General features: G+C 37.1%; 1 protein-coding gene across 2 annotated transcripts in view; it reads left to right on the plus strand.

Annotated features, from left to right (window-relative positions):
* NEGR1 (neuronal growth regulator 1) overlaps nt 1–24,269 on the plus strand; it is an 813,773-nt gene that overhangs the window by 471,879 nt on the left and 317,625 nt on the right. For both annotated transcript variants that reach the window (XM_025417983.3, XM_049111800.1), the window contains exon 3: nt 1,267–1,392. In XM_025417983.3, coding sequence (XP_025273768.1) covers nt 1,267–1,392 — 126 coding nt within the window. The remainder of the gene's footprint in view (nt 1–1,266; nt 1,393–24,269) is intronic.

The following is a 24,269-nucleotide window of genomic DNA, read 5'->3' on the forward strand; positions in this document are numbered from 1 at the left end:
TTTCAACCTTGAGTGTCCACATACTATAATTTGTATGGAGGAAACGAAAATTTATGGCACAGGCTGGTCTTATACACTAACAAACTGATGAAGTGATGAAAGCGTGAGAAAAGGGCAGTACTGAAATCAGATTCAAAAATCATATATGTGTTTTAGGGCATCTAATACTAATAAGCTAACACTGATGCCAGGGACTTTTCAAAATTCTTTAAAATATCCTGGCTTATTTAATCCTCATAGAGGCTATACGGGGTCTCCCATCTTTCAGATGAAGACACGGAGCCTGAGATCTATGCATACCTTAGCCCTGAGTAATACAGCTAGTAGAGAACCCAGGATTCACATCCATGCCATTTGAGGATGACGTGAGACCTTTTGATATCTGAGAGGATGTGAACGTTTTAATTGGAAGCGCATTCAGAGATTTTCCCATACGGCATTCCCAAAGTGCATTCCGTGGTCACTAGTTTTATCAAATGCTCTTGGATAAAAGCTTTCGTCTTCTAGTATGTCAGAAGAAAAAAACAGAAACAAGTACAATATAAACTCTTTCCCTTTACTTGTGGAGATTTACAATTAGCATAATAGAGTTTCTAAGAAATCCCAGGATGAAGAGATCTATTTTTACCGGTGGTTTGCAGCCATCACTGACAAAACAACGTAATGAAGACACCATTCAAGCCCTTAGGAAATGAGTCCCTTCGGATATAAATGATTAGAAAGTCCAGCCCTACTAAGTGGCAGATAGAAAACTGAGGTCGCAAATGCCTTTGTACCGCTGAATCTTACCTCCTAATCTCACACGTGTTTTACCTCACTCAGCTCTTAAAACAGCATGTTGGCATAACTGTTCTGCTATTTTAAGTTTCGTTCAGATTTTCATTTTTTATTACATCATCTCACCGAGGAAACCATCATTATAGTGAAGGTACATAGAACAAAGAGTAGATACATTCTAGTTTACTTAATACAAGTCCGCACAATAAAATTTTAACTTAAGTAATATTCGTGTTTTTCCGGTTATTAAACATCCCATTTATCTTGAAGTGTTTAGTATCTAAAAGTTAGAGAAAAATAAAACCAACCAATGAACATAAAACTCTAGGAGAGTCCTGAGGATCTAGAGAGTCTATCTTTGGAGTGTTGACCATGGACCACAAGTGGATTTCACCACCCCAGCTTGCTGTCTATCATGGAGTTGATCATATATATTTCAACAGAATTTTGTATGTGTCTTTCTGACCACTGCGTGTTTTGCTATTTCAGTTCCTCCGAAGATATATGACATCTCAAGTGATATGACCATCAACGAAGGAACCAATGTCACCCTTACTTGTTTGGCCACTGGGAAACCAGAGCCTTCCATCTCTTGGCGGCACATCTCTCCATCAGGTAAAGTAAAAATATATCAGTGTCATTTGTGCTGCTGTTCAACAGTCCCCCGTAACCTCACGTGTTCAGAACCTAAGAACCAGCTTATATTTTTTTACATCTTTTTCACGAGATAAGCGGGGTGCGTATTTTTATACTTAATCTTTATACCTAAAGGCACTGCAGTTCACCAAAGTTAAATGAACAGTTTCTGTCAGAGCCCAGGAATAGAATCTATGTCTCTTGATTCTCAGTCAAGGTTATTTTCATTTTAGTGTACTGGATAATCACAAATCAATAGACAAAGAGCTCAGATGGAAATATCACAAGAGAAATATCTTCATTTAAATGTGTAAGGCTTTTATTCAGTCGTCATTCACATGTTAATAGGCCAGCATGAACTGCTAAGGTAATCAAGAGAGAATGAAATTATACAAATTACGAGGTTGCTGGGTCTAATTTCAAAATGCAGTTCAGAATCAAGGATTTGGCAGTTAGAATTAAATTTTAACTGATGAGGGATCTAAAAACCCAAGACTTTCAGTAACTTGTACAAGATCACGTAGCTAGGTGAAGTGAAGGGATATAGCATTTCCAAGGGTTTCTGGCTACCATGCACAAAGTTGGGGATAATCATCATCAAAACAAGGCTTTGCACAGTCACTCGTCACCGAATCACCAATTTGTGTCAAGTTTCAGTACTTGAATGATAGAGCTTTGCGTCGTACCCTGGAAGTAACAGTGGTAGTTTTAATGAATAGGATCCCGTGATGTTTCCGGTAAGTGAAATTTGGTTTTATTTGTGTTATGCAGTTTTGGTGGAAATAGCTCTAATAGGGCTAGTGTGATGACATGGCTTTTAAAGAAATCAGAAAGGCACCTTTACGTAGGTGTGGAGAGAGTACAATTGCCGCATCCTTTTTCTCTGCTAAGGCTTTCTTTAGCATCGCTTATCCTTAAGTGTCTTTCAGTTTCCTCATATGTGCAGTAGGTCTAATGAGACCTACATCACGCGCTAAGTATTACTATTAATGTGCGAAAAAAATCGATATAACAGCAGTGTACACTGACATAGTGTGCGTTATGGCCTCTATAGTATTTCTGAAGCATGAGTGTGCTCTTGCCTGCCAGGACTCCACTCCTTAGAGCAGCTACGGGATCATAAAACGGGTAGATAAGCACTGGATTAGTGGCAGGACTCTCCGTGGGGGTCTAAGTGAGACGATTGGAGCAGTCAGGATACATGCGCTTTGATCTCAAGGTCCTCATACATCAATTCAGCCAATCCTACTGCAAATCTCGTAGCCTCAGTTACCCTCAGCTAGTTGTCTACTTTCCAAATATCGAGCGATAAAAACCCCTAGCTATTGTGAGACTCGAAAAAGAGAATGAGCGTAAGCGTGCTTTAAAAAGTATAAGGTGATATGCAAATGTATGGCTGACTTTTAATCATCTTTCCAGGGATTTAAATCTGATACGGCAATATAATTTTTGTAAGAATGAAGCACATAATCTCCATCTTCATATAATTTAAGATTAATATTTTGGATTGAACTCTCCTGCTTTGCAGTGCTTGTTATTATGCATATTCTTCTTTTTTAAGTGCTTGGATACATTTTGGTTTAATTAAATAGCGTGAATGTTGGTTAGTAAAGTTATTAGAATAATGATAATGGATAACATCATGAAGCTGAAAGAAGACAGATTGGGTTTATAAGTTAAACTGTGCATGGATTTATTTTTCTGATCCTGCCATACAGAGTAAATGAGTAAAATTAGCATAAATATTAACCGTTATCCAATGAATAGCTAGACATGGCTGATATATTTATAAATGCTTCCAATAATTTCAAATTATAATTTAATGATCTGTATTCAAATGCATACCACTGTGGAGTTTCTGCTTTAAGTAATGTGTCTGATAATTCTATTAAATTTCTTCAACTTACATATTTATATTTGAGAGCCAAATTATAAATGTCATTGATCTGTCTGTATTTTACCTAAGAAATATCAACATTTTGTATACCCTCGTCTTCTGTTACATCACAAAAGAAGATGTGTCTCAAAATAGCAGTCACCATATGAACAGTGGAGAATGTTAAAAACAGATCCAGATACACGCCCTGTTAATGGCTAGTTTTTGTGCATGGGTGATTCGTCGAGGTGTTTATTTTTTATTTATTTATTTATTTTTAACCAGTACTTTTGTTAGTTCTTACTGACTCATTCATGGTCTATATCAGTTTTAAAAATCAATAATAAAAAAAAAAAAATGTCTGGTCCCAGGATGAGAGCTCCACAGAGCCTCTCCCTAATTCACTCAAAAATTAGGTTGTGGGTTCCAGCATATCACCAACATTGCCTGAACTAACCGGAGGTGTCGTTCTACTTGGTCATTCAAACTGCCCGGTGTACATTCTGCAAAGACGTCTTTCTTGAGAAGTTTCTGGATATATGAGCTTCCGTAGGGTTTACGTATACGGATGATTTATTTCTCCCTGCATTTTCTATTCTATATTTAGGAATTAATTTCAAATTCGTGTAAAAACTGTTAGAGAAATAATACAATCTATGCCCTATACCCTTTACTCGGTTTCGTCCATCATTGTTTCCCATTTGCTTCAACATTTTCTCTCTGGAGAGTATGTGGAAATTTATATATTTTTCCATCGAGTCATTTGAGAACAATCTGTGTATACTGTGCCCTCTTCTTCCTAGTTATGTCAGTGTGTATTTCTGAAGAATAAGGACAGGCTTTTATATAATCACAGTGCCGTTTTCAGCTTGTGTACGTATCATACTTTTGTCCCATTGCTATCCGTATTTCAATTTTGTCAATTGATGGAATACTGTCCTTTATAGTTTTGGGTTTTCTTCCCCTCTAGTACAAAATCCAAGTATCACATTTGACTGTCACATCACTTTACTCCTCTTTATTCTGGGGTCTAATTCCTTGGTCTTCTTTGTCCTTTCCAAACATGGATAATCTTCAGCAAAGCATGCGCCACCCCCACCCCTGCTTTTTCAATAGTATGTTTCTCATTTGAGGTATGACTCCTGTTTCCTCATGATTAGGTTCCAGTTATGCCCATCTGGGATCAAATAAGTGAAGTTATAGGCTTCCCAGAGAATGATACCCAGAGGCACAGGCCATCCATCTGTCCCTCATTTGTGCTGTTAATTTTGATTACCTAATCAAGGTGTCTGATTTCTGCATAGTATAGTTCCTTTTTGTTTTTTCCTTCCCCATGCTGCCAATAGGCAATAGGGAGAAATTTTAAAATCATAAAATACAAATGTCTGTTACTTGTTAACCTTCCCGCAGATTTTACATTCTCAGTGATTCTTTTGTGAACTAATCTTTACTCTGATGATTATGGAGTGATGATTTTTCTAGCTTGAGCAATCCTACTTAAACAGTTAGCACTTGGCCTTCTACTAGAAATAAAAACCTTACTTCCCCCCATTTCTTCCTCCTTTTTTCCTTTTATTCCTTTTTCTTTCCTTTCTTCTCTTTCTTTCTTTTCTTTCTTTCTTTCTTTCTTTCTTTCTTTCTTTCTTTCTTTCTTTCTTTCTTTCTTCTTTCTTTCTTTCCATCTTTCTGTCTTTCCATCTTTCTCTATTATGGCAGAAGCTCATGGATTCCCAACATTTAAAAAATGTTTATAATTCATTACTGTCTTTAGTTATTTTGATGCTCAGATTGTTCCTTATTTGGGGAGTGGAAGTCACTTCATCCTGATTCTTATGTCCTTGCAATGTGATCCCATTATTTATTTATTTATTTTTTAGCACTTTTGCACTTTCTGGCATGCCAAAATATTCCAGTTTCATCTTGTGTTTTAGCTGCCCTGTCTCTGGAATCAGCCATTTTACATTACTTTGATGACTGGATACTCTATATGTGGGGTTATATGATAATTATAGATTATAATTATAATTATAGATTGGCTTCAAATATATAACTCTAATCATCTACTTTATAGTAAAATTATCGGAAACTCAGACACCTAGACTAGTTCTTATGATAGTCTATTAAGCAGTAGAATTTAAATGACTTTAGTGCAAAGGATTAACCATATTATATTTGGTTTTATCTAACAATAATCCTGGAATAGGGCCTAGGAACTGGTGTGCTTGCAGAAGATGATTACAAAATTAGTAGTAAAAAATATTTATATCTAGCAAAATATAAGGAGGCAATTGATCTATCATGAGATATTAGAAAGGTACATACATCTTTATTTACAAGAAATACTACTGCTTTAACTAATCAATGACTCATTTCTTAAATACTTAGGAAATTTTTAAGGTTTTCTCAAAATTCAACTACAAGATAAATGATTCCCTTCATTTCTACCTGGAATTTCTTAGGCATCACATGGTACCAATATAGTACAGTAATTAAAATCATGAACTTTATATCAGTCAGAATTGGGTGTGAGACCCAGATCTTCGTCTTACAAACTGTAAGATCTGAGACAAAATTGTTAACTCTTTTAAACTTTAAATATACGGCAGTGATACTAATTATCCCCAATTCACAGAATTGTTATGAATATTAAATGGAATAGTATAAAGCTTTGAACAGAGTTCATGACTTACCGTAACTATACCATAATATTAGCTATTAATTGGGACGCCTGGGTGGCTCAGTGGTTGTGCATCTGCCTTTGGCTCAGGGCATGATCCTGGTTCAGGAATCAAATCCCACATTGGGCTCCCTACATGGAGCCTGCTTCTTCCTCTGCCTGTGTCTCTGCTTCTCTCTTTGTGTCTCTTGTGAATAAATAAATAAAATCTTAAAAAATATATATATTGGCTGTTAATTTACTAATAAAGTGTGTTTCAGATTTTGATAAAATGGAATCTCCAACCCTGTTTCTAACATTGAAGGTCCTACTTAGAGCTCTTGAATGCAAGTCACACAGCTGTTCTCAAATGAGGGTATCATAAAGCTAAACTCCTAGAGAACATTGACAAATTTACAGAAGGCATTTGATTTTGAATATCTTTATATTCAAACTAAAATTCTTAATCATACATCATTGTATTAATAAATCTAGCTAATAATAGATTACAAAAAATTACCATAAAAATGCAAAGGAAAATAATAGATTACAGACAGATAACAACTATGGAGGCATTTTGAAAGCCTCTATCAAGTTTCCACTTATTCATTACTACTCATCTTAGTCTTTGCTTCCTAGGTCATTTTTATACTTTGAGATCTGGAATCTCCAGGCATGTTCTCACTCTACCCTGCTGGTGTTTATTAGCTGACAAAGATTTTCTTTTGTCTCTGGAGCTAAAATATGATCATAAACACTGGTTTGTATGTCTTAAACTCTTTTTTGTCTAGTTTCCATATGCTTCATTCTGTGTGACGGAATATATCACTCATATATGACTCCATAGGAGTTAAGGCCTAACTCAAAATAAAGACTGTTCAATTATGTCTCTTTGTCCTATTATGTTCTAGATTCCCTTCATTCCTTCATATTTGTCAGTTCCATATTCTGTTAAAAATCCCTTCTCTCCTGCATCCTTAACCTCTTCCCCTCCATTGACTCCATCCTGTCCACAAATTCAAGTTATTCTTTATTGACATCAATCCCTTGGCATTTTTGTTTAAATCAACAGCTATTGAGCTTGCTAAAGGAGATTGCAAACAAGTAGTCAAAGATGTAGGAATAAAACCAAAAAGCCATAATTTCAAGAGACCAAAAGAGGAAAAGCATTTCTGGAATGGTGAGTGATAAACAATGTCAGTCAGGTCAAGTAAGATAAGACCCAAACAGTTACTTTTTAGGTCAGGTGGTTTGTTGACCATTATGGCAATTCAGTGACACAATGATCCAGAAACCCAGTTGTGGAGAATTAAAGAGCAAATAAGAAGTGAAGAATCTTGACATGGAAACAAAACTATGCATCCAGTTAGTCATAATGGAAATTTGGTTTCTCCAATTTTGCACATGCTATTTCCTCTATTAGGAGTATTTTTCCCCCTCTAGACAAGTGACAAACTCCTACTTATCCTTGAACTTTTTGTAAAATCCTTCAACTTTTTTTATTCCTGAGAAATCTAGGAAAAATTGGGTGCTTCTTTTTCCATGGTTACATTGTACAGTATGCCACCACTTGTGTGGAACTAATTCTCTAAATTATAGTCATTGGTCTAAACATAGTCATTTATTTGTCTGTGGCCTCAGGGAGCAGAGAATTCCTTCTCCCAGAAACTGTTCATCTTTGTAACTCTTGGCTTAACTTAGGGCCTGGTACAAAGTAGGGACTCCATAAATATTGAATAGTTTATGGATGCTGCCATCTGTCCTTGCTTCCCCCATAGCCTCTTAGAACTTGAAATTAAAATTTAAAGTAATAACAGTGTAATGACACAAGTATTTCTGTTCTATATTCCCCCAATCCCTACCCCTAATATAAAGACTCACATACCCCTAAATATAAATCAGCCCTTTACTTTTCTTCTAGTTTCAGTAAGGCTGCATGTCTGTGATATTGTGATTTATCATAACAAATATATATTTGGGTTTTGTCCCAATTCTTGCACACAGCTCCCAAAACCCTTGGAATTTCCTATGATGAAACCAGCAAAGTTATCTTTTGTTATGTTAATGAAGCAACTTTGGAGACCTACCTAAGGTTGGGACTGGGGTTACCATGAGAACCAACCGAGAGAATGGAGAGTTGGAATTTTCAGTCTCACTCACCTAGACTTTGGGGGAAGGGAGAGGGATAGGAGGTTGAATTATTCACCAATGGCTACTGATTCAGTCAATTGTGTGTACGTAATGAAGCCTCCATAAAGACCCAAAAGGACCAAGTTCAGAGAGCATCTGGGTTGGTAAACAAGTAGACACTCAGGGAGGATGGCACACTCTGAGAGGGCGTGGAAGCTCTGCATCATTTCCTCATACTTTGCCCTATCCATCTCTTCCATCTGCTGCTCCTGAGTTGTAGCCTTTTAAAATCAATTGATAATCTAGTAAGTAAAATGTTTCTCTGAGTTCTCTGAGCTGTTCTAGCAAATTAATTGAACCCAAGGATGGGACTGTTAGAAGCTCTAATCTACAGCCATTTGGTCAGAAGCAATCTAGATTGCCTCTGAAGTAAGGGAGGAGAGGGCAGTCTTGTGGGACTGAGCTTTTAACTAGTGGCAGAACTGAGTTGAATTGTAGGACACCCAGCTGGTCTCGGATAATTGTTTGTTGATATGGGAAACTTCCCCAATACATTAGAATTGGGTTCTGAACCTTGACCGCATTAACATATAAAGAGCAGCTTGCACCAAAATAATTTTAACTAGCAGGGTTCCACTAAGATGTATTCATTACCATCTACACACAAAGTGGAAGGTTCTTGCACAAACATGTCCCATTTAAACCTCAAAAATAAAATGTGAAGTGTATAAAATAACATGGCTCTCATAGTACTTACATAAATTACCCCAAACAAATATGAATTCTTTTTTTTTTTTTTACTTTTACTTTTTGCTTTGAAAAGTTATAAGCTTATGGGAGGTTACAACATTAGTACAGAGAGCTTCCATGTATCGGGTTTCTCTAATTGGTTACATTATATGTACCTATAGTGTGACACCAAAGCAAATGGACGTTAGTGCAATACATGCGTGTGGTTCTATATCATTTTTATCATGAGTTGATTTGTGGAGCCACCACCACCACGATCAAGAGACAGAACTGTTCCCTCAGCACCAAGATTTGTCTTATGCTACCCCTTTGTAGTCACATCCACTCCTTATCCATCCACCATCCCTAACCCCTGACAACCTGTTTCTAACCTCTTCCTCTTCTCTATAATTTTGTGATTTAAAGAATGGATGTAAATGGAATTATCACTTGAGTGAGCTTTTAAAATTGGCCTTTTTACTCAACATAATGCTCATGAGATTTATCCAAGTTTTCGCATATATCAGTACTTTGTTCCTTTTTATTGCTGAGCGATTCCTAGTGATGTGAAAGCACCATAAGTTGTTTAACCATAAACATACCATAGCATATTTTGGGGTTTTTTTCCCAATTTTTTGCTATAACAGATAAAGCTACTATGAACAATCCTGTTTCTTTTTTCTTTCTATCCTTTTACTTTAAATCTACATGTTGGATTATATTGTAAGTGAGTCATTTGTAGAAAGCTTAGAGGTAAGACTCTTAAAAAAAATCTACTCTGACAATCTCAGTATTTTGCTTGGTGTATTTAGGCCATTTACATTTAATTTGATTATTGATGACTGGCATCTTATTTTTGTTGGTTCATATTTGTTCCTTCTAGTTTTTGTCTCCCTGTTTTCTTTTTCCTGACTTTCTGTGGGTTATTGAGCATATTTTGAGTTCTGCTTTGTTTTATCTATAATGTTTTTGAGTGTGTTTCTTTACATAGGTTTAAAGTATTACATTGTATAAGTATAACTTATTGTAGTCTATGGGTACCTACATTTTACTTTTTCTAGTGAAGTATGGAAAACTTACCTCCCTTTATTCTCCTGCTTTTTAGAGTACAATAATCTTAAGTTTTTTTCTACATATGTAAGAACTACCTCAGATACGTGGCATAATTTTTATTTCAACTGTCAAAAATGTATTAGAAAAGAAGGGAAGTGGTTTGTAGTTATCTATTCTTTTACTCATTCTCTTGTCTATTAGAAAACTTCGTTTAGCCATTCTCTTATGGTAGGTCCACTGCAGACAAATTCTTTTAGAGTAGTCTCTGAGAATGTATTGATTTTGCCTTTTTTCTTGAGAATATTTCTGCTTGGGATAGAATACTGAGTTTAACAAAACATGCACTTACTTAACATTCAAGTAACCTTAAAATGGCCTAAAGGCAACATCTGGAAATCTTGCAAATTAAAGTATAGAACCTTTGAAAACTAAAGAACAGTGTTTTCCATGCTTTCCATTAAGTATTTCTGTAGATTTAACATATAGCTATAACATATAGTATAAACTGTCCATTAAAAATATAATAGATATGGGGATCTCTGGGTGGCTCAGTGGTTTAGCACCTGCCTTCCGCCCAGGGCGTGATCCTGGAGTCCTGGGATCAAGTCCCACATCAGGCTCCCGGCATGAAGCCCGCTTCTCCCTCTGTCTATGTCTCTGCCTCTCTCTGTGTCTCTCATGAATAAATAAATAAAATCTTAAAAAAATATATAATAGATATTGCCAAACTAAGAGATTTTAAGGACCTTGAAATTGTCAAATGAGAGCCATTTCAGAATAAATAAAGTTAGCATTTATTAGGCCATGGATTAGCAACCTAAGGCCTATGGGCCGACTGGCTTACTGTTTATTTCTGTAAATGATGTTTTAATTATTGTTGTTGGAATGTAGCCATGCTCAAATAGCCTATCACTGCTTTCTCATGCTACAGTAGAGAGTTGAGTAGCTGTAGTAGAAACCATATAACCCACAAGGCCTAAACTATTTACTGTCTGTTCCTTTAAGTAAAAGCTTCTGACTCTTGCCTTAGATATTTTAAAAGAGGTTTAGGTTTTAAATATGATTTCCTAGCTGTAAGACATACGGGTTTAGCCCATTAAAATTTCTATAACCTTTAAAGAGAATTAAATACAATCTTAAGACAGAAATGTTAATTATGAATGATCAGCAAAAATAGAAAAATGTAAAAAATGGAAATTACTAACCAAAAACCATGTAATACCATTCAAATCTATCATTAAAAATAATTCTGAAAATAATTTGGGTCTGTACAGGTACAAACTGGAAAGAATTACTTTCTATTAGTGCTCTTGATTCTGTTGTCATTTTCCTCTTGTGAGAGAAAGTCTTCTTTGAAATGCATGAGAGCTGGGCCAACACCGAGGGTGATATGATGAAGAGGCTGTGTGTGTGATCCTTGCAAGCTGGCAGCCTGTCGCCCAAACACTGTAATTCTTTAGGAGTCTTTTCGTAGGTTTGCAATCCTGACACTGCACTTTACTCTTTAATGTTAGGAAGAAAAATTTAGTAAAACTAGCAATTTATGCTGATGACATTCCAACAATACCAGATCTTCAGATTACAAGCTATGGTTCTAGTTCCATTGTAGAGTTACACTCTATGTGGAGCTTTTGTGAATTTCCATAATGGTTTAACAGAATGGATAATTATATAATGAATGAATCTACATAATGATGGCAAGTTAAACTTTTACCATAAGATTGCACACCAATAATTTATACATGCAGTTAAAAGTGCCTCTTTGTTCTGAGAGTTTTCTTTATAATTTTAACTTTCATTTGTCTGTTCCCAGAGTCCTCTCTACTTCTATTTAGTTTGTGGTGGGCTATGAGAAATTGTTTGTATTCAGAACTGTTAATGCCTGCTATTTGAATTTAGAAAGCAAGAAAATTTTCATTATTTTAAGATATATGTAAGGCTAAGCAATGAGTCTGATGATATGATGAATCAATATAAAAAATAATCCACTATTCTCAGAGGAAAGTGCTTACCCTATAAAACAGAAAACAGGAACCATTAAGCATTTCAAAGCATTTTATAAAAGATTTTTTTTTCCTATGAAACTTGGTTTTCTGAAGGAGATGGGCATTAGGAAAAAAATATATGTATATACATACACACTGTACTATGTCTCCCCTTGGTGGACTGAATTTAGGCATGATCGCTTACATATATGTTTACATAAGTTTTTAAAATTTAATTTATTTTGATGAAATTTAAGCATAATTAACATGCACTTTTAAGTTAGTTTCAGATATTCAGTATAGTGATTCAATAATTCTATACATTACTCAATGCTTATCATGGTAAGTGTACTTTTAATCCCCTTCACCTATTTCACCCATCCCCATACCCTACTTTTCCCTTCTGGTAACCATCAGTGTATTCTCTATAATTAAGAGGTTTTTAGTTTGTCTATTTTTCTTTGTTTGTTTCTTAAATTCCACATAGGAACAAAATGATACAGTGTTTATCTTTCGCTTATTTCACTTACCATTTTGCCCTCTACATCCATGCATGTTGTTGCAAAGGGCAAGACTACATTCTTTGAGGCTGTTTATATTTTAGGAATTAGATTTTTCTAGAGTATTTTTTCAGAGTGATTTCAATGTCACATTACATATGTTAGGAAAGGGTGTTACATAAGTGTATAGATTTAAATAAGTTAGGAGCTTGTTTATATTATTGTTTATAATCTTAGAAAATGCAGCTTTTAACTTGGTTATAAATTTCATGCTAATTCATGCTGAGGTGAGACACCATGGGTAAAAATTTCATTCGTAATACTGTATTAGATCCTATAGGGATCCAGGAAGACCACCAGTAGGTTGTGTGAATGTGTAGAATGAACCCAGCTAATATGTATGTTAGGTACTATTTATTGAGCATTTGGTATGCCTAGGCACTGTTCTAACATATGTTAGGTTAACATATGCTACTGTTTTACATGCAAAGTTTTATAACTTCCTGTATCACATTCATGAAGAAAAAAGCATGATGTTCATTTGAAGCCAGGTTGTACTAATCTTTGAGCCCCAGCAGTCAGTGAAGATACAACTTGGTTTTATAGCCCATAAATATAAGATCATGTCCATCAAGGCTGTATGTATATACAAACAGGCCCTACTGGAACTTAAGTGCCATTTCTGATATATTAAAAATATATGTAAGTAAGAAAAAGAAAATATGTTGGCTCCTCAGTGGCTCAGTGGTTGAGTGTCTGCCTTCAGCTCAGGGTGTGGCCCCAGGGTCCCAGGATCAAGTCCCACATCGGGCTCCCTGCATGGAGCCTGCTTCTCCCTCTGCCTGTGCCTCTGCCTCTCTCTGTGTCTCTCATGAATAAATAAATGAAATCTTAAAAAAAGAAGAAAATATGTTAATAATGATTTTTAAAAAAATCAAGACCCAAAGTGTCCTTGATAGTTATAGACATGAGCATATGGTTGGCTGGAAATAAATTAGAGGAGTTACGATTTTTAGTGTAAAAGAACACCATATCCATTTTTCTTCACTCAAAATTAATATATTGTTATTGAATTTTAATTATACTCCACCTTCTTCTAAAATTATATTTTTCTTGATTAACTTAACCATAATTAGGAATAATCATTACTAGTGGAAAATTAAAATGGTTTTAGTAATCTTGGATTATAGGTCAATAAAACTGAAAAACACATTTTATTCTCCCTTTTTGTGGTCTCTTTATGACTCATGATTCAGACAAATATATCTACATAGTAGGCATTCAATAAATATCTGCTATAGAATATTTTAGAATACTATCAATTCTTTATATGATTAATTTATATTTAATTAATGGATTCAAAATTAATATGACTAATCATTATTTTCCTTATAACCTTTATGAATAGATCATTCCCCAAAGAAGTTATAGAAAAAGCTAATAACATTTTTATAATTATCAAGGTCCTATTAAACAAGACACGATAGCATAGTGCTACAAAAAAAACACTATTCTGCATGTGTTAAACTGGGCAAATTTCTTAAGCTCTCTGTGCATCATTTTCTTCATCTGCAAAGTGGAGATGATAATAGTAATACGAATACCACAGGGATGTGATTTAAAGCAGATGTTTAAAGAGTTTGAAAGAATATTCAAGCAAAATTAAGAGCACCAAATTCTTAGCTACTATTATTAAATTTCTTTTATAGTTCACTTTCAGATGAAAATTGCTTGAGGACAGATGATAAAAGATGGCGATGAGACATACCAATAAATACAATGTTCTTATGTGATAAAAATCAGGTAAATGCAATGTAATGATTGCATTTCTAAATTTGTGAGATGTTATTTTGTATTTAGTTGTTTCCATATAGGAGATGGAAGAAGGATTGCTTTACTGAGCAACTACCACGATGACTTCCAGAAACAAAAGTTTGAGTTCCTTATCCAGATGACCCAATGGTGGCTGGGCCATGAGAAGAGAGGACAAGAAACACTATGTATTAGAGTAGGAATGCATTTGTTTACTTTTATTCTTTGCTGTAGGAAAAAATCTATAAAAATCAAGAATAGAAGAAAAGTCTTTCAGGCATTTGTAGAATCCTAAGAAGTTGTCCTCTTCTGTGACCAGGAGACCAGGACTTACGGTACCCTATTTTGCTGTTTATCATTATTATTATTTATAAATTCCCTAATTCTGGTTTATTGTGCAACCCAATTTCAGGCTGTTAAAGTTCCCCAAAATTTTATGGAACATATTCTATCAAAAGACAGTACTTTCACTCTCTGTGAAAATATTACGAAAGTAATTTTGTCCGAAGGGAAGAGGTTCAGCATTCATGAAATGTCTGCTAGTAAAATACATAATGAAGATGTCTTATCAATGTTGAGAGCCTAATTTTGCCAGACTGACAAAAGAGGTAAAATGCAACATTTATTGCATATAAACTTTGTGTGTAAACTTTGCCTGAGAGATTAAAACTAAAAAACTAAAATAAAAATCATTGTGTATTTTTGTCTAACTAAGGCTATGTTTCATTGTAATCTTCAGAAATTTACAAAGTATATTCCTGCATACATTTACAAATTATTAATGGACCATAGTAAAGTCTCAAAAACTCATCTTTAAAATATACAAGATTAAAAAAATAATAAAAGAATAAAACATATAGGATTATGGAATTCATTAAAGTAACATTTTTTATTCAGGGTTTTTTTTTTTTTTCCACCTTCGTTGTTAGCCAATTTAAAAAAAAACTGTTTCCTTTTGCATTAGGTTTGAATTTAATCCAGTACCAGCTGTATTGTTTCTGGACAGTGCTGAAGCTCTGAAGATGTATTATACCCATGCATCATCATAGCATTGTCATTCTGAGGATATATTAGTGTAATACATCTTCAGAGCCCTCAAATGAGAAGCTGTCTGGAAGGAATGGGGCGAGGAGCAAATTCAATTCAATTACAGGACAAAAGAACCAGCTGAAGAGAAGGAGAGAACTCTCAAAGCGGGATCCTCAGTGGAGTTGATTACAACCAGGAATTTCATGGAAGTATATTCCGTTTTTCCTTTTGTGACATGACAAGGAATAATTATGGATTTTGAACACACATCTGTAAAGATAAAATGGCTTCTCAACCCTGTGCTTGACTCAGGAGAAGCCCGATGGCTTTTTGTGAAGCGTTTAATTGATTTTTGAGAAAGTCGTTATAAGCATTTGTGTTCATTTAACATATAAACCTAAAGCATGCAATCAACTTACAGTTTGGTTTATTAAAATGCGATAAGTACAAAGGAATGTTTGCCTTTCTAATAAAGTCTTAGTTTATTAACTTTTTAAAATTTTCAGACATAAGAGAGACAGCAGCTAACTGAAAAGTGATCAACAGGCAAGAAATGAGAAAACCACCTCTTGTTAGCCAGCGCTTGACTATTCCGACTAGGTTGGGCTGTCTGGAGTGATCAATAAGTCTTATTGCTAGGGTAAATTTTTCTTGGATAGCTCTCGTATGTTAAAAAGCGGAGAGATTCTTAATTCTGTCATGGTACAGATGCATTCAGCGTTCAAAGTGTTCGGTCGCTTACAAAAATAGATTGCTTAGGAAAAAAAACCCCAGCTCGTTATATAACGGTTATATTATGAATATTTATTTTACATTTATTTCCTTAAAAACCATCTATTAAACACTTACAGGCCAGACGATTGGCAAAACCCTGAGTACACAGATGTACGGGGAAAAAATATAGCTACTCCCTTGGAAGAGTTTGCAGGGGCGTTGGAAGACACAGGAGGTGGAGGGGGAAATAGTTGCCCATTGACTAAAGACTTTGTGTAAGGTCATCGAGACCCTGAATGCAAGAAGGTATCTTTGAGAAGTTGACTTTTAAACCAAGCCCTGAAGTTGGCAGAAGGGAGACTGCTGCGTGAAGCCGCCGTGCGAATGGCTGAAGGCGGGAGACAGGTTGGTGTGTTGGGCCTGGAACCAGCAGAGAAGGGGGAAGAGAAAAGCTTCGGGTGAGGGTGTGGAAGCTTAGCTGGGGGTGGCCAGGTCACCAGCGGTTGGAGGCCACGTGAAAATAGGAAAATAGGTCTTTGTTGTTGTCGTCGGGCTTTTTTTTCTATATGCAGAGGGAAGCCTTGGGAGCATGGGAGTGACCTGATTTTATTTTACTTTACTTTTTTAAAGGTTGTATGTATTTATTTGAAAGAGAGAGAGTGAGCGACCATGAGCTGGGGGAGGCACAGAGGGAGAGGGAGGAGCAGACCGGTGCTGGGCTGGGGCTCCATCCCAGGGCCCGGGGTCACGACCTGAGTCGAAGGCGGTCGCTTAGCCCCCTGAGCCCTCTGCTTGCCTGTACCGGGCCAAGGATGTTTCTGGTCCTGGGCAGAATGTGAGTTGCAGGGAGCCCAGAGAAGAAGCAGGAGAGCACCCAGGAGACCAAGGCGACCGTCGCAGAGGGGCACGATGCCACCTTCACCAAGGGTGCTGGCAGTGGCCGGAGACAAGTGGCCGAGTCCCTGTTGTGCAGGTAAAACCAAAGGCTGAGGGTTGGCAGGTGGAGAAGGCCTGTGGGTTTTCTGGTTTTACCCACTTGGAGAACTGGGCATCCTGTTAAGGGAAGCAAGGCCAAGTGGAAGAGAAACAGGTTTTCGAGAAGGATCCAGGTTCTCCTTTTGGCCACGTGAAGGCGACCCGCATGGTGGCCGTCGGGGATCCGTGAATCCTGGCTCGGTGGGGCTCGATCTCACGGGCGAGGGCCAGGGCAGAGGTGAGACCTGAGGTCAGGAGGGTGAGGGAGTCCAGTCCGGAAGGCAGCAGCCGGAGAAGGTCCAGGACCACATCCAAGGCTTGGGGGGCAGAGGCCTGCACGAAAAGCCAGTGTTGCTAGTGTGGCCGGTGAGGACGGCAGAGTCCGTCGTGGATTTAAAAATAAATGACACTAGAAGTAAATGCACAGCACAGAGAGGAGAGGTCTTAACAATTAGAAGGACAGCTTAAGGAGTTGAACTGTAGCCAGAGGTGGACCAAGACATAGGGACAAGTGTCCGTTGGGTTCGGCAACGGGGAGACCAGCCCTGACCTTGATGAAAGCCGTGCTGTGACCCCGTTGGAAGCCGGAGCCACACCGGGTGGCCTAATAGGGACCCCGGGGTGGAGGACGCTCATCCCTCTCTGGAAATGTCGTGGTGTGATGGGGAGAAGACGTGGTGTGATGGGGTGGGCTGCGGGTAGGGTCCAGGAGAGGAATGCCTGTCTGCAGAGAGCTGCTAGGACCCGTCCGCCCACCCTCATCTGGCTTCAGCAGTCATCAGGACATGGCTAATTCTGCTCATCTCACTGTCTTTCCCCACCTGAATGAGGATTTTTATTTTCTTTTTCTTTATTTCACAAAAACGTCCAGGTTAAAAGACCACAGTGGCGCCCTACTATAGGAATCCCACGACACTTAAACTCCAGCGGATCGTAGAACAAAACAGAAATAGTGGCAATTTAAAAAAAAAAATAACATCCCCTTCTCTTTTATGTTTTATTCTTAAACCCATGATGTAGAGGCTCCGGTGTGACCAACAGAGAGTGTGCAAGGAGCCGAGAAACTCTCAGGAGCGTATGGTGCAAGCTTCTTGCCCTCAGCTCCTTCGTTGGCACATTCTCGTCACTGAGAGGGACACAACGTTTCTCAGTTCCAGCTCTTTCAGGAAAGCTTCTATTTTCCTCTTTTTTGATAACATGCTCTGTCTCTTAGTTCTGTTCCATTGCTTTGCCCTGAAATCGTGTGTGCTTTATACCCAATTCATCACCCCAGGTGTCTGCTGCCCTGACTGGCACCAGCCTGGAAATGTCACCTGGCAGTTTATTGCTCAAAGGAATCACAATCCTTTACCTTTCCTTGTGGTCTGTAACAGGAGGTGCAGTCTTCGAAAAAGTCAGCCTTTCTCTTCCCAGGTGTTCTCTTGCTCCGCAGCCATCACATATTGCCAACTGTTCCTATCACCATTCTAAAATGTTACAGAGCATATGTTGGATCCACAGAGTTAAATCAGGAAGAAGGAAGAAAGTGAATTGATGTCGTTTCTAGATAGTTAGGGGGGAAAAAAAATGCTTCTATCGACACACCTGTTGAATCTGATTTGTCCAATAATAGGTGTACTAACTCACTCTGAATAAGAAAACACTCAGTGAATATAATTTGAGCCTATAAGCCAAAAACACAGTCTTTAGATGATATGTTCGATGAGTTTGTTAGACTCCGAAATCTGTGTTGGATCTGTCAAATGCTGCTTCTGTGATACACTGAGTCCGTGTTGTCTAAGCCTGTAATCTAACAGGGTTAAGGTGGAATTAAAATTCTGATTTAGGTAGTTTGGTAATGGAATTGGAACTCAACCTTTACTTGGCTCCGGTATGCAAATTTATCCTCTCTAGGATTTCTTCCTACAGATGGTGGGGTAATCAGATGTAAGGGGGTTGAATAGAATATGATTTCTCCAAACCCCACTAAAGCAAAGAAGGACACATGTTGAGCTTGTTAAGGCCCTGACATAATCATCTTTAATCATGATGTCTAGACTACACATCAAACATGTCTAGATTAAGATATGCAATTTGGATTGTTGTTCAGCATCAGTTTTCTTATACATCACCTTCCAATTTCATTATTTTGGAATTATTCTCTTCCTTTATATCTCCAAAACACTCACAAATCTGAAATCTATCAATGAACAGGAACAGGGATATATTTAGTAGCGGGCCATCCTCAGAATACAAAGAAGGGTGTGTGTATAATGGCTAGAAAATCAGAGGAGGAATCTTGTTAACAGTTCATAGGCAGAAGACAGCGTCGATATGACCGATTTCCTATTGTTAATGTTGGAAAGGGCAGCATGCAGTCCTACGGCTGCTAATAGGGAGGTGTATACGTCATTCTGGAAGTATTCAGACTAGTAGAGAGGTGTATACGTCTTTCTGGAAGTATTCAGACATGGGTAAAAGACTCCTGAGGTTTAGCAAACCCACTGACCATGACCCACTTCTGAGGATTCATGTGGCTACAGACAATGCCATGTTTTATCTCTGCTAGGATGTAAGATCCACAAGGGTCAAATCTGCTTTTTATCCTGACCGTTGTGCTTGCAATATGATGAGGGCCTAAAAATATTTTTGAACGGAGAGTAAAACTTAAAATATATTTTTGGTGACTTTGGGAAATGGTTTGATCTCTTCTTCTATTAAGATTGGAAGCTAATGGTGTCAATAGTATCTTTTTGTGAGGACTTATTATCTGCCAGGTAATTTATATTTATTTTCTTAACCAAACTTCAGAAAAGTCCCTATTTTGTAGGAGGTGTTTGTTATTTGCATATTCGAGCTAAAGAAGCTAAAACTCAGGATGCCTGGGTGGCTCAGTGGTTGAGCGTCTGTCTTTGGCTCTGGGGTTGATCCCAGAGTTCCTGGATCCAGTCTCGAATTGGGCTTGCTAGGGAGGTGGGGGCTGCTTCTCCCTCTGCCTGTGTCTCTACCTCTCTCTCTCTTTCCTGAATAAGTAAATAAAATATTAAAAATCAATCAATCAAACAACCTAGAACTCAGCATTTAGTAAATTTACCAAGAACTAAAACTAGCATGTATTAGGGTCAGAATTTATTTATTTATTTATTTATTTATTTATTTATTTATTTATTTATTTATCAGAATTTACACTCAATTTTGGTAGACCCCAAAGCCCAAGCTATTAACCATCACTAAAAGTAGGCTATAGGGTATAAAGCCTGGCTATGTAGAGGTGTCAATAATAGAATTTCTGGTTCATGTGTTTACTACTATAGAATGATATTTGTCTCAAAATGGCCAAGATATTCTAGAACAATTTCCAACAAAGAAAGGTATCATAAAATAGAATTGATACTCTATGTCTTAGGTAATAAACTCCTTATCACTGAGGTAATAATAAAGACTGCATAATTTCTTATCAGGTATTATGCTGAGTGAAGTAAGTCAATCGGAGAAGGACAAACATTATATGGTCTCGTTCATTTGGGGAATATAAATAATAGTGAAAGGGAACAGAATGGAAGGGAGAAGAAATGTGTGGGAAATATCAGAAAGGGAGACAGAACATAAAGACTCCTAACTCTGGGAAACGAACTAGGGGTGGTGGAAGGGGAGGAGGGCGGAGGGTGGGGGTGAATGGGTGACAGGCACTGAGGGGGGCACTTGACGGGATGAGCACTGGGTGTTATTCTGTACGTTGGTAAATTGAACACCAATAAAAAATAAACTTATTAAAAAAAAAAAGGATTGCTGCCTGTATGAACTCTGGCACTTATGAAAGTGAGAAGGTGCTCTAATGATTGATACCATTGTCTTTTATTACAGACCAGTGTTAAGGTCCTCCAGAGAAACAGAATCAGTAAGTGAGAGAGATATAATCAACTATCTGTTTTTACGTAGCACTGGCTTTTATTCTAAATGTATGTCCTATATTCTTACTTTGCACTAATATATTTTTATAAAACAAACGTGAGACCAAATGACAAAATTTTGTTTAATGTACATATAAAAATATATATCATATTTTCATTAACATTATAAAATTTTGTTTAATGTGTGTATATATCCATTATATTTTTATTAAGTTTTTATTTTAATTTTAGTTAACATACAGTGTTATATTAGTTTCAAGTGTACAATATAGAGATTCAACAATTCTGTACAATAGCCAAGTCTGCTCCTTAATCCCCATCACCCATCCCTTCCACCATCCTCCCCTCTGGTAACCATCAGTTTGTTCTCTATAATTAAGAATCTGTTTCTTGATTTCTCTATTTTTCTCTTTTTTTCCCCTTTACTCATCTGTTTTGTTTCTTAAATTCTACATATGAGTGAAATCATATGGTATTTGTCTTTCTCTGATTGACTTACTGAGTTTAGCATAAGATTCTCTAGATCCATCCATGTTGCTGCAAATGGCAAGATTTCATTCTTTTTGATGGCTGAATGATATGCCATCATATATATGTGTATGTATAAAATATCTGTATCCAGTCATCAACCAGTGGACACTTGAGCTGCTTCCATCTCTTGGCTATTATAAATAGTGAGGCTATACATCTGCGGTACATGTATTCCTTTGAATTAGCATTTTTGTATTCTTTGGGAATATTTGTATTCTTTGGGAAAATACCTAGCTGTGCCATACTATATTGTAGGGTATAACTTTTTGCGGAACCTCCATGCTGTTCTTCCACAGTGGCTGCACAGTTTGCATCCTACCAACAGTGCACAAGGGTTCCTTTTTCTCCACATCCTCACCAACACCTGTTGCTTTTTGTGTTGTTGTTGTTAGTCATTCTCACAGGTGTGAGGTGATATCTTATTGCAGTTTTGAATTGCATTTCCCTGATGGTAAGTGGTGATGAGCATCTTCTCATATGTCTGTTGGATATACGTACATTTTAAATGAAATGATGGTGAAGCCAAATGGCAAAATTAAATAAAATTTCATACACATATATATACTAAACAAAATGTTTAGTATATATGTGTGTGTGTGTGCACATAAAACACAATTTTGCCATTTGATCTCACTATCATTTCATTTAAAAAAATGTGTTAATGCAATAAAAGAAGACAGAGCGTACATTCAGAATAAAAGGCAGTCCTTGGTAAAAATGGATAGTTGGCCATCCTATTAGAGTCCCCTCTTTATCAGTTTGTTTGTCTTTCTAGTCAATTAAACCCAAACTGTATATTTCCTGTCGATCGGGAATCAGTAAACTACAACCTGTGGGACAGATTCCTTCTGCTGCCTGTTTCTGTAAGTAAAGTTTTATTGGAACACAGCCTCCCCCATTTATCTTGAATTGTCTGTGGCTATTGTCACGTGGCAACAGCAGAGCTGAGCAGCTGCAACAGAGAATTTTTGGTCTGCAGATCTGAAAACATCTACCATGTGGCCCTTTAAGGACAAAGTTTACTGACCCTTACTGTAGATTATAAAAATATCCTGTCTCAAGTATTTCCTTTGCAGTATTACGCTGAATATGGACTACTGCTGTATCTTTAGAAGGTCAATGGCATTTGATTTCATGGTTAGTACTTATTGGACATTAGGTAATCTCAATAGAGGACTATTTCTACATTTTTCCTTCAACTAATTCTCCAAGCATATTCCTTTCTTTTCTTCATTCTGCCAAGTTTCAGTCAAGCAGTGAACCAGATGACCACTGAATTTTTCTCAAATTCTCAGAGTTTAAAATTTCACATTCTCATGTTGTTATAGATGTTATTTTCACACAATTTCCTCCATATCTATGCCAAGAAATTTTTATTACAGAATTTGGAAGGGATATATCCTTGCCTGCATTGTTCCATTGACAGAGAAAATGTGTCTCTAGACTTCTCTCCAGGAAGAATGCTGTTCTGAGCCAATTTATGTGGCCACTTTTGAGTAAGGCAGGATTTTTTTCTTGGAAGAAGGAGCTGATAGCTGGCACATTTGCCCAGGAGGCCTGCGGGCCTTCGTTGAGTGACAGCCACAGAAGCAGCTCTAGGCTGAATATCTCCCACCTAGTAAGATAAAAGTTGCTGTTTGATCAACATCCAATGGGTAGAGAAAGCACAAGAAACAAACAGTGGGGGGAAAAAAGTTGTCAAGTGAAATCAATAAGGCCTCTGTCTGGGATTTGGGAAGTCAAACAATGGGAAAATGTGTGATTTAATAGTATTGATCTTCAGAGACATCCTCAGCAGAGCCTCTTATGCCCTTAACAGGGATTTGTTGTGTTAAATGTTGATCATTCACTGTGCCAGGAGTCAAATACATTTCTTGATGTGTTCAAATTATACTGCAATCTAAACCATAATAAGTACCATCTCTGCACTTTAGAGGTGAAATAAGTAAACTCCGTTAACAAATTTGAAATAGCAGATGAAGATAATGCATCATGGGATGCTCATTACTGACCTCATCTACGAGGCCATCTTTTTTTAAGGAGGAGGTAAAACCTGAAACCCCTGAATTTTTCAATCCCATTGGATATGAGGTTGTGTTGGAGAATACAGGCTAAAGAAAACAAAAACAAAATAAACAATGAAAGATTAACACCAGATGTTTTACGGCATTCTCATGTAATAGTATATATTTCTAGACCAAGGTAACGTGGCTAATGAAATGAGGAAAAGTCATAAATTTAAGCTCTGCCACCTTACTATGGGATCTTAGGCAAGGGCCTTAACTTCTTAAGAACACAGCTTTGTCACCCCTCAAATGAAGGTTTAGGAGAATCCCTAAGATATTTTCTGTTCCAAAATTCTTTAATTCAGTGGATCTAGTTATAAGCTGAGCTCCATAGGTGGGGTATACAACCTTCGGTCTCGTTACCTTGTCCTAAAATACAGATGTATGAAATTTGCATACGGGAATACACATGTACACAGAGTCATACTCTGACTATGAAAAAAACAAAACAAGACAAAACCTTTGAGATACAATCAAAGCAAAGCTTCTTAACAAGATCTGAAAGACAAAAATGAAGCTACAGACATGCTTCCTGGGGAAAGAAATAGCGGTTCGGTAAAAATATAAAGTCTGAGCTACTTGGCACTCAGGGCAAAAAGAACTGCATGATGGCTCATCTATAAAGCTTGTCTGAAAATGGGAGCAAACATTTCATCAGGAGAGACTGATCTTTCATGAACTTTGAGAAGAATTTCTGCATGTGTCTGTAGTATCTATAAATGTAGGACACTAAACAGTCAACAGGACTCTCATGACTGTTTTCACATTAATCTTTGGTTAATATTAAAAATTAGTGACTATCTGAGAAGGGAGAAGTGATGTGGTCCAAGTGTGTGTGACTTCACAGCGTTCTGATCTAACTGAGATACGGCATTGAAATGCTGGAGGAAGAAATGATCAGCACAACCGA

The sequence above is a fragment of the Canis lupus genome, chromosome 6 (assembly GCF_003254725.2).
Source record: "Canis lupus dingo isolate Sandy chromosome 6, ASM325472v2, whole genome shotgun sequence".
Taxonomy (NCBI): domain Eukaryota; kingdom Metazoa; phylum Chordata; class Mammalia; order Carnivora; family Canidae; genus Canis; species Canis lupus.